General features: G+C 36.3%; 1 protein-coding gene across 11 annotated transcripts in view; it reads left to right on the plus strand.

Moving 5' to 3' along the window:
• The first annotated feature begins 597 nt into the window (after positions 1-597).
• cep350 (centrosomal protein 350) overlaps positions 598-12,117 on the plus strand; it is a 37,626-nt gene continuing 26,106 nt past the window's right edge. For 8 of the 11 annotated variants that reach the window (XM_058783913.1, XM_058783914.1, XM_058783919.1 and 5 more), the window contains exons 1-10: positions 598-728; positions 1,581-1,671; positions 4,152-4,248; positions 4,331-4,377; positions 4,588-4,702; positions 5,657-5,813; positions 5,999-6,558; positions 6,683-6,796; positions 8,763-8,885; positions 10,826-10,942. In XM_058783913.1, the coding sequence (XP_058639896.1) occupies positions 4,164-4,248; positions 4,331-4,377; positions 4,588-4,702; positions 5,657-5,813; positions 5,999-6,558; positions 6,683-6,796; positions 8,763-8,885; positions 10,826-10,942 (1,318 nt within the window). In that variant the 5' untranslated portion in view covers positions 598-728; positions 1,581-1,671; positions 4,152-4,163. The remainder of the gene's footprint in view (positions 729-1,580; positions 1,672-4,151; positions 4,249-4,330; positions 4,378-4,587; positions 4,703-5,656; positions 5,814-5,998; positions 6,559-6,682; positions 6,797-8,762; positions 8,886-10,825; positions 10,943-12,117) is intronic. The other 3 variants (XM_058783915.1, XM_058783921.1, XM_058783922.1) reach the window with 1 other exon arrangement.

The raw sequence follows: 12,117 nt of genomic DNA on the forward strand, positions 1-12,117 counted from the left end.
AATTTCAAATGGTTGATTCTGGCTAAAATACAAGTCCTCAATCCATAATACTGCTTTCTCCGGTGAAAAAGTTGCCTCGTCTGAGTCAAAAGAGAAATGCATGGATAAAGTATTGTATTTAAACAAAAACAGTTGGTAACAGTTCTGTCATGTCAGTGGATTTTGATTCATTGGAGGAAGCGGTATTATGGATTATGGACTGGTATTTTAGCAAGAAATTAAAATGGCTTAATTATAGATTTGGCCTCTTACAAACCACTTCACTCCACCTCCACTTCACTCTCCACCTTGCTGGGCAATCCTAAAGCAAGAGAAAACACAGATTCTGCTTCTTTCAAAAAACCTGCTCTTCACTCCAGGCAACAATAACAACAATACAAATATTTGTTATTATACACAGAAAATGCAATAATAATTGCTCACATCAGAGCTTGACCTTGTTTTGAACTCTATCTAAGGGCTTTCTTGTCCCATGTCTCAAGGATCAAAGTATTGGAGTAATATGATATTTGTTGCAATTCCATTAGTGAACACTAGATGTCAAACACGGCCAAGGAAAAAACACGTTCTTCACGGAAGTATCGCGAGTTTCTCTCAGACGTGAACTTCCTGGAACAGTTGTTTGGATAATGGCGGACCGTCAAATCTAGCCAACGGCCGTCCTAACTTATCATTAAAGCCGGGAAATACACACCAAAAGGCGGGTAGCGGGTACAACAAACTTTTAGGTAGGTACTAACCAATTACATTCTGACCTAAACGTTTAACGAAAGACAACTTAGTCACAGCAACGCAAAAAAAAAGTTAGTTAGCGAGCTTTAATGGTTTAGCCGGTTAGCAGCAGCTCTTAGCAATAACTTTCGCCAGAGGATTTAAAAACATAGTCCACAAATTTCGTTTAAATGTTGTGAAACTGCCTAAGGTACGTAATTTGTCGGTTGAAAATAGATGTCTAGTTTGTTGTTTGGTTGATTTAAGTCGATGTTGGATTTCTCCTCAATAAGGTTGTTCATGTGAAGTTGTATTTGTGTGATTGACATTTAACGTTTTGTGTTTTGTAACGTACGTCAGCTGTTTTTCTTTATATTCGTGTATTATATGAATGTCTTAAGTCTTTGTTTTCTTGTCTGTTAGAGTACTGTAGTTCTGATTCTGTATTAGTATAAAGCGTTTATGATGCTTCGTATGTTGCTCTTTAGCTGTATTTTGTTTTTCTTTTACTTTCTTTTTTTTAAGTTATGTTTTATGTCTATTTGCTTAGCTCTGGCAAAGCAGAGGATAACTATATATTAAGAAGCCTCCGCTGGCGATTTTATCTTAAATTTGAATGTGATGTCAGCTGATCTCTCAGCTGATGCTGCTGATCTGTCATATTTCCTTTTAACTTTAATTCAGAGTGATCCTTCTGAGTAGTTATTGGGTGGACTAATCAGTTGCTGTAAAATTAACTGTGTTGATTCCAGCATCTTTCTAGAGTGTTGTCAGTTTGAGTTGTATAATATTTCTGAACTGGTAATGTAATATTTCAAGAATTTGAGCTTTCACTGTCAAATCACCGTTTTCACTGGGTCTCGGTACAGGTAGAGGTGACAGAATCACCAGCTGTCCGATGTGTCCCGCAGTCCGGAAGACAAGGTGGACCCATGTCTCTCTGAATAAAGCTGCTGGAAAGTGAGTCCTGGTACATAACATGTCCATCTTGCTCATTAGTCATTAGTAAAGCACTATATGAATGCCTCATCCATTCAATCGGTTAGTATTGTTTAAATGTGAGCAGTCATTAACTGAAACTATAATCTCATAACTGTATGTGTTGTGTAAACAAGGTTAGATGAAGTTTCAGTTCCCAAAATGTGATATGAAATTGAAATGATGAATAGCTGAAGAGAGAGTGCGTGTGTGTGTGTGTGTGTGTGTGTGTATCAAGATGGCGGGACTTTTATGGGTAAATCATAGGATATTTTGTGCTTTTCTTGGCAGTTGCTTTGCCATTTTGAACTTTGAAGCGAGTAAAGCTTTGATTCTTTTGCTGTGCTTATTTTTTCATTTTTGACAAGTGTTGATTAGTTCAAATAGAATTGGATCATATTGTCACTTCTCTCAGTATCTCCAGTCCAAAGCGCTTTGTTCAAGTGCTTTTTCTGTTTGTACTTCTACAGTTCTAAATCTAAATTTCTTTTATTAACAGGTGAGTGTCACAGGTGGCCTTATTATTTCTTATCAAAGTCCCTGGCAACCTAACACGCACAGGCTGTGTCTTTGTAATTGGAAAAATGATTTAACTGAACATTTATCTTTGCATATGTAAATAGACTGCGTCATTGACACAAACCTTGTCACTTTTAAGGATTGTTTGTTATGAGCAAAATCTTTGTCATTAAAAAGATTTTTTTTTCTCTCCATGATGGATTCTGTAGAATTAGATGATTTCCTTGTTTCCTCAGTGCTTTGCAAAACCTGTATGGCAGGCTTTCTTCCTTGAAACACAAAAGTAGAGGTTAGGCAGAATGAGTCTCAGTTACCTTTCATTTTTTATAGTATAGAATAAGATAATAAAAGTGAAATTGTCAGTGTAACTTTCTACTTAACATCTCTTTGTGCTGTACGAATGGAACAACATGAGGGTGATTAAATGACGACAGTGTTAGGTGAACTGTTGTCTTAAACAAAACTGAAAGTATTAGGCCTATATTCTTATTGGCAGCTTAAAGCATCAGATTGGCCAAAAATATTTAAAGAGATAGTTTTCCCAAAAATTAAAATTCTGTCATTAATTATTAACCTCATGTCGTTCCAAACCTGAAAGACCTTTGTTCGTCTTTGGAACACAAATTAAGATATTTCTGATGAAATCCAAAAGCTTTCTGACCCTGCATAGACAGCAACGTAACTACCATCTTCAAAGCCCAGAAAGGTTGTAAGGACATCGTTAAAATAAGTCGATGTGACATCAGTGGTTTAACCGTAATTTTATGAAGCTACAACAATACTTTTTGTGTGCAAAGAAAAAAATATACTCGTGAACGAAGTCTGACACGGAGAAGAAATTGTTGAATAAAATTATTATTTTCGTTTTCTTTTGCACTAAAATTATTCTCATAGTTTCATAAAATTAAGGTTGAACCACTAATGTCACATGGACTATTTTAATGATGTCCTTACTTCCTCTCTGGACCTTGAACGTGGTAGTTCCATTGCTGTCTGTGCAGGGTCAGAAAGCTCTCAGATTTCATCGAAAATATCTTAATGAAATCTGATATGTATCTATCTGGCATACGTCACCAGAGAGAAGTCTGTTGTTTTCACTGGACATCCGTGTAATGTTTTGATCATACTGCAAAGTCAAAAACACATGAAACAAATGTATAAACAGATTAATTGTTTACTGAGGTCTATAATATGCATTTAGAAAATAGATAAGGTGAATTTCATGCTGACTTTAAAGTTGTTTTCCTCATTCCAGACACATTTGGTGTCTCTGTTACTTCATTCAATATGTTTAAATGATTCTTCACCTCTTCTTTCCAGCATAGGCCTGAAATCAATGAAATATGCATGCAAGCCTCTAAGATATGTCTTATGCATGCATTATTAATTCAATATAATTCAAGGTTCTGAGCAGGGAGTGATATCAGTGTCCCTTTGGAATACTTTATGCATTTGCAACAGTGGTTTAGACGTCTGTACAAAACACTTTTTTTGCTCAAGAATAGACCATTGAATCTGTTTGCTCTGGGGACTTACAAGGACAGGGACTCTGTTATAACGGTAGTGCTTGGAGGAAGACAGTGTGATTCAAATGACTTGAAAACCTCTGAGATGTCATATGTCTGGGCTCCAGGCAATCGAACAAATTGTACACTGTTGCTCTAACCATCACTTTGATGAAACAACTGAGGCCTGTGGGTGAGACATTAAATCTATAAGTTATATGCTTTGATCAATCTATCTTTGTAACTATCAGTTAAACTTATGGTTTGGCCAAATTTATAGCCTCCTTTTGCACAAAGAGTACTATGAATGTGCTTTAGTGCCACTTAGGGTCATAATCTAAGCAAGCGATTGCCAGAGAAAACAATGTTTGACAGCAGATGTTGACAAGATAATTGCTTCTCTCACATCGTTTGCCTGTTTTTCCCCTTTCCTCTCAGGTTGGCATAGCGATGTGGAGTCGCTTGCAAAGTGAGGCGGGGCCCCCAGCCTCTGTCTCTTCCCAGGCTGCCCTTGCTGGGCAAGACAACAGGAGAGGTTTGTCTAACTGTCACCTTATACTTCGAACATCATCATGAGCATGTTTGCGTGATTACTTATGTTAATGTTTATCTCTCAGCAGAGATATCTCATGCCTGGAATAGTCTAAATCAAACCAAAGCTGCCGTGAGTATTTCTTAACACGTTTCAGGTTCTGACCTACTTATGATGCCAAAACAGATACCTGTTACATCCATAATAGTTCTGAAGAAGCCCAATTATAAGAAATCAGAAAGTGAGATTCAGAGGTATACTCTGTAGATTTAGTATTTATAACATTATCCCCATGAGTGCAGAGATCTGTTGACTCAATGGCTAATTGTGGTCTTGTCTCAGTTGCGACACATTGAGAATCGTCTGGAGGCAGCGCCAGGCACTGGAGTGCTTCTGGACTCAGTGCTTGACACAAAGAAAGCATCTGTGAGTGGCAGTCGGAAAATAAGCCGCAGAGGTGAGACAGACGCATCCTTTGCAACACATACAGATGCAATCCATTAAAGACTATTGTACATCCCTAAGCTAGGTGTTTTTAATGTCACCTTACATAGTATTGTACCAGGTCGCTATGAAACATACAGTGGAATGTTTTAAATGGAATATCTTTTTATCTTGTCAAAGCAGGGTTTTTATATATATATATATATGTGGTCAGAATTGTATTTTTTTTATGTTTTTAAAAGTTACTTTTTTTTTATGTTCAGCCTTTAAAATGTATTCAGTTGAATTGAATTATTACTTATTACTAGAATTAGCTTTTCTTTTTCTTAATGAAGTTTCATGAATATTTAGTACGAACACTTTTATTGCTGCATTAAAAGTCTGATATGACTAAGTATAGGCTTGAAATACAGTGAGTCATGTGTTAATATAGTAACAGCTCTTCGGGTTTTGAGTGATTCATCAAAAAAACTGACTCATGAGAGTCATTTGTCATTTGTGAATTGGGCAACACTAGTTGCTGTGCTTGTTTTTGAGCAACCCAGTCAAGGTGACATGACAGTTTACATTAATGTTTCTAATTCTTCTACAGGTATACAATGTGGAATAGAAAATATTACACACACACACTGTGTATGTATGTATATTAGTGCTGTCAAATGATGAATCGCATCCAAAATAAAAAATTTTTGTTTACATAATATGTGTGTGTATACTGTGCATATTTTATATATATATATATATATAAAATACACACTGTGTACATATATTATGTAAACAAAAACTTTTATTTTGGATGCGATTAATCGCGATTAATCATTTGACAGCACTAATGTGTGTATATATATATATATATATATATATATATATATATATATATATATATATATATATATATGAATAGTACAGCATACTTCCGAGTTCGGCCTCTTCCATTGTTTATGTGTTTTCCATGTATTTACTACAGATGGGCGTCATGCGGAGGAAAGTGGATCTAAGTCGAGAACACGGAGTCGACGTAGTCCAGACAAAAGTTCCCGTAGTCCCTTGAGGAATAGCACTCTGGACAGTAACGCCAGGAAACCCAGTGCAGTGGAATTCAGAGAACCACTCGTTTCATACAGGTTAAAGCTGCAAAGAAATTAATAAGTTAAAGCGGAATTGTTTATTTGCAATCAGAAACTGCAATAATAATGATTGTAGGGTTTTTTTCTTGGAAATCCTCTTATGCTCTTCACTTTAAACTGATATTGTATTTTTAAACTGAATTGTCTTTTTGTTGTTGTTGTATTGTTTTGTTTTTTTATAGGGAAGCATCTCCGCTACCAGTGTCCCACACTCACTTTGAACCAGAAGTCCATTCGTTACCGACAGAGGTGGGCATCCCGCAGGCTGACTTTGCTCTAAGCCAGCTGGTCTATCAGCGTGACACCCGAGACATGCAGACTGCAGACCTGGACAGCCCACGCTCCTCAGCTGTAGACAGCACATCTGTACGCTACCTCAATGACCTGTCTGCTCTCAACGCCATTCACCAACCTGACCAAGCCCTGCTAGGGTCAGAGGTCAACCCCAGAACACATTTACAGGCCGAGACATCCCAGACTTCCCTGACATCCATCACTGGTTCAGTCACAGCTTCCCTACGGCTGGAGAACCTGCGACGTCGGCAACCGGATGAAAAGCTGGAAAAGCTGAAAGAGAGAATCCGGAGACAGAGGGAACATTTGGAGGAGACAGAAGAAAGAAACAAGCTGCTGGGATACTTGGAGCAACCTGTGGGTATTGGAGCGACAGCACATAGTACCACAGTACCTACTGCTAAAGTTCGGAAAGTGGCCCCAGCCCCTCCAGCGCCCATTTACAAAGGTAAGTCGACCTCCGTCCCAGTAATAGTTGTACTCGAAAATATTTAGGATAAAAGCATCAGATAAATGTTTTATGAGGTTGTCGAATGAGAGGAAGCTCACTTCTGTATTTTCTCATTTTCTAGGCTTCAACACCAGTGAGACTAAGATTCGCACACCTGATGGGAAAGTGTGGGCAGAGGAGGACTTCCAGAACTTAAGCAGGGAAATATACAAAGACCTGACAAAACAGCTTACAGGTATACATAGTTTTCCAGAATGTTATAATATGTAGTATAATATAATAAAGTATACATTATTGTAATATCTTTGTGTAAACATTACAACAAGTACAGCATTACAACAACAGAATAGCCACAGTATTTAGCCTGTGCTATAAGAAACAATACATTCACACTATATGAGTGGTGTAATTAAGATGCTGACAAAAATGTAACAGTATCTCGATCATACACAGCTCATTGGTTGTCATCTTAAAATCACTGATGCTATAAATATGTTTTACATTTGAGTCATCCTCTTGATTTCAGCCTAATTGCAGCGTAGTGAATTGGGCATTTATTTATTTATTTATATGGAATTAAAATGTTTATCCATTGATGTGATGGAGCTCAAATGTGTTTTACTGCCCTATGAGTCAGGAAGCATGAGTAATGAACAGGAATTAGGACAACAGCACTCTTTTACCTGCCACTCAAAGTAGACGAAACAACTTACAGAATTCATGTGTTTCTGCCGGATTGCAGTATGGTCAAAAAGTATGCTTAATCCAAACTGCTCTTGGACGATGACTTACATGCTCCTAATTGGCTCAGAGTTTCCAGGCGTACTGCCACAGCCATAGTTACCAGTTTTCATGTCAGCCCAGACTGTTCTTAGGAGTTTTCTTCAAGGTTATTTTTAAGGATTGCATCAGTTTGCTCAACCATTCCTTAAAATAGCATTATGGAACAAGCTCATTTATAATGTGCATAACAATGCCGCTTAATTCCCTGTTGGCCTACTATAGATTTGAGTTGCTGTCATTAAAGAGGCCATATGGTACACATTTGTAGCAGTCCGTTTTAGTTGTTTTAAAATTATATAAGGATTCTTGCTTCACAGAAAAATGATGTGATGGTTTTAGGACAGTATTATATAATTTTGAAAATTCATTCTATTTAATTTTATATTGTGAATATTCATTGAATCATTCATTGAAGTTTTACCTGTTTTACTATTATACCGGACAATTTGATGAATACGGAATAGTTATTGATGTATAAATATGGGTGGTTGTGTGGTCATTATGTATGGTTAAGAGTGTAATGAACAGCAGTGTAATTTTAGTATTATTTATATACTAATGGGTCAATGACGTGACGCCTAAATTTTCTGTCCGATTGCATTTTTTCAGTTAAAAATTGGTTTAAATGCATACAAAAGATGCCATATATATGAAGGGCCTCTCCCATGTATGAACTCACTTTAACTTTCAAAAAACATTAGTTATGTTAACTAATTAGTTTTGTTATTCAAAGTGTCAAAATATCATGTGGTCCGACTGTCTGGCCATAACTTTTTTTTTTGTAAACATCTTTGAAATTACACTAAATTTATTTAGATTAATTTGGCATAATTTCCTAAGTGTTTTGTAATACAGTATAAAATTGCGACGCATTTGTATTTATATTTCCGTCATAATATACAAACAAACTCTGTCCGATGATTTCCATTTTATGAAATATGTGGTTAATTTTAATATGAATGTAGTACACTACATTCTTAATGTTTGAACAATTACTGTAGATATTATTATTTTTTGTATTTTAAAATTGGCCTGTCGAAAATCCTTATACGTCAATGACCCTAATATAGTTTTTATTTATATTTTGGATTAGCATGTAATTTTATGCTTAAAAGTTGTTACATTTTAGTGGGGGTTTTTTTGTTGTTGTTTTTTGTGCTTTTGTGTTTTTATTTTATTCAAATATTACTATTTAGGTTTAACTTATTTTTATTTCAGTTTTAGTTTATATTTAGTTCTCATATATTTCCTGTTAGTAATTGTAGTACTTCAACTTAAACATTTTTCAGTTAGTTGCAAATGTAACATTTCAAATTTTTCATCTATTTTTTACATTTTTTTTTTTTTTTAATAGTTTCAGTTAATGATGATAATCTGATCAGTGTCAACCAATGTAATCTTCTCTCTGTCCTTCACAGCAGAGAGCACAAAACCAAAGCAGAGGCCTGCAGAACGAGAAAAGGTGAAAGAGAAGAAACCATCCAAACCTGTTAGGAAAGTACACAGATCTTCCTCTGCACCGGACTCAAATACTAAACCAGGTCTGAGTTCTCTTTGTCATTTGTCGTCCTGTCTTTTTCACACTCTGTGTGTTTCTCAAGCAAACATCTGTAGCTTATTTAAGCAAATGATATTGAAATTCAACATCTGAATGCACATATAACAGTCCTTAATTGTAGTTTTGCATATGAAGATCACAATCTGAACTGAAAATGTGCAAATGCTCTGCTGAACACACACACACACACACACACATGCTGGCAGCCCTGTCTGAGCCTCTCTTGACCTGCCAGCGTTACTGTGCCCTGTTCTCTGCAAGACATTCTTGGAAACAGACGTGTGTGTTAATGTCCGTCTGCAAGCACAAGCTAAGTCTCTTATCCCAACAGAAATTTCTAGAATGTGTAGCATGCAGATTAACAGGATAACTGCGGCAACAGTGACGCAGGAATGCTTGATGTGTCCCAGCTCAAACCGCTGTGGCCTCGCTGACAGCTGGAGAGGTGTCAGTCTAGTCACGACAGGATGGAAAAGTGAAATCTGACTCCTCCTTCCACCACTCAACTAGTTTACCCTGTGCACCCCTAACTTCAGAAATAGTACTTCTCACGGTGTCTCTCTTAGTTTAACTCAATCAAGAAGGTGGCATATGCACTCACGTACCCTTGGTTTATATGTGAGTGCATATGATTCTAGCTGCACAAACTATATTTTATTTGATGCGTTCCAAATGTATTGGAGTGCAATGCAAAAGACAATTCAAGTACACACTGAATTCTCAACATTGCTGCAAACAGACTAGAGCGTGAATTGTCAGTTTTCACTTTTAGGGCACCTACAGTCAGGCCAGAGCATTTTTAGGTGAATCTTGCAGAGCAAGTGGAACAGTTAAACTAATATGTTTATAAGAGCTCATTGAATAATATTTTTTTCTGCTGGCCCAGTTGGATCAGCCATTCAGATTTTTATTTACCATTTTTCCTGAGCCTACCACTAAAAAAAAAAAAAGATAAGTGTATATATATATATATATATATATATATATATATATTCATGGTCTGTCTGAATACTCGATTCTGATTGGCTGGCAGGTGTTGATTAAATTCATTGAACTGCACAGGTAGTTCCAGGTCAGTTTAATCACGTTCTATATTAATGCGTTTCCTATAAACATTGGTTACCATAGTAACATACAGTTACAGTTGAATAATAATACAGACAAAAATAACTGTAATTTTTATCATTCCGGTCAAATATTGCAGCCCAAATATTATTAACATCTTTAATAAGTGAATGCCAGCAAATGACCATGGCATAAACATGATAATCAACGGCTAGCTGTGCATTAAACGATTTGAATGCTCGCGGAGGCAACCACCCTCCGCTGCGCATCGGGCGGTTCTTCGCCTCCATGTCGTGCATTCAAATCGTTTAATGCACAGCTAGCCGTTGATTATCCCTTACATATACTACATATATTCTATGGTGGCAGCATTTGCATTGTTTTAAACTTACAGAATTGTTGTTTTTCAAAATGAAATTATATTGAATGGTATTTGAGTTCTCCACCTTCGAACGTGAAATAAAGACATTGGTATTGGTTAATATTTTTCTTCTTCCGTGTGGCGTTGATTACGTCAACATAAAAGTAAATCATTTTCAGAGGGTGAACATTTTTGTTTTTTATAATATCATGCACAGTAAGACCAGAATCATTTATTAAATACAGTCAGTTTTGCATTCCCGCTATCATTAAATGTCAGTGGGGGGTTTTCTCTGGAGAAAGATAATTTTTACCAGGAGGTTTGGTTTAATTAAACATCTGTGTGAATGTGATTCAGTGCAGCTATTCTGACTCTGTATTATTAGTTACTTTTGTCATACTTCCTCTCTGCCTTAATCACACTTGTTTAAAAAAAAAGTACAAATTAATTATGGACCAACTGTAGTCTCAAGGTATCTGCGTAACCTGTCTCCATAGCAATCAGCACGTCATCGTGGCGAGATGGGCAGAAGCTGGTGAAGATGATGCTGGGGCCGCCGCCACGGTTACACAGAGAGCCTCAGGCGAAGTCCTCAGAGACACAGATGAGAACAGGTGAGAGGATGATATATTTGCCAGGCTTCGCCCCCGTCACCATGCTAACCGTTAAAGCTCAACCGAACCACAAACAAAACTTAAAGTATCTATATTCATTTTACCTTAAATGCTATTTTGAATGCCCAACCAAATGATGTCCTTGGGGTGTTTTGAATTAGTTTTATTGCCAACCGTTATTAAACACTACATTTGTTGCAAAGCACTAGTGTTCCAAAAGCTAGTAGCCCAAGTGTCAGGTCTATTAATAAATAAAGATTCAGAGAGCCTCCCCACATTGGTAAACTATGCTGCCCAGTGACCATAATGAATAGGGTTCGACTGGGTGTTTCTGACTCACTGCACAAGTCGACCCGATTCCTTCCACAGTCCTGCTGTCCTCCACACATGCAGGGCTGGACCCAGATTTTATACAGCCACTCTGATACTGATTTATTGGACTGCAGAGACAGAAATGCTCAATACTGTATTGATTTAAACATTATATGCAAGCAACTGCTGAAGGGGATGTTTTTCCAGTTCAGACATAAATACAAGGCATGTGACGTAAAAGCGTTATGTTTTGTTTTTTTCAAATTATCTATGTTTTTTTAATGATTGATTTAAACATATGTATTTTTTGTTTGTTTTTTTGTTTTACATTTAAACATTTCGCAGATGCTTTTATCCGAAGCAAATTACAAATGAGGACAATAGAAGCTCAGCTGGTTCTTATAAGAGCACATAGAAAATAGTTTTGCATTTTCCTCTGAAACCAGCAGCGTGTAGCCAGCGGAATTCATATACTGTCTTTTCATATTTATTTAAACATTTTTGGCATATTAAAATATTTGTAAAACAAAGTTTACAATTTATATTACTTTATATTTAAGTTAGGCCTGTCACGATAACAACTTTTTGTTGTGCGATATATTGGCCCATAAATAATTGCGATAAGCGATATTGTCATTTTAAGACCATTTTATGCCACTGCATGTATAATCATAATATACCAGCATAATAATGCAAGAAGGCCTACACACTTTCAAATGACATCAAACATTTAATTCTTAAGAATATTTAGATCATGAAAAGTAAGTATCAAAATGTTAGATGCCTTAAAAAAAAAACTTGAATAAATAGTAAATAAACATTTTCTAACAAAAAGTGCAAAGTAACAAGTAGAAAAAAGACAA

The sequence above is a fragment of the Onychostoma macrolepis genome, chromosome 08 (assembly GCF_012432095.1).
Source record: "Onychostoma macrolepis isolate SWU-2019 chromosome 08, ASM1243209v1, whole genome shotgun sequence".
Taxonomy (NCBI): domain Eukaryota; kingdom Metazoa; phylum Chordata; class Actinopteri; order Cypriniformes; family Cyprinidae; genus Onychostoma; species Onychostoma macrolepis.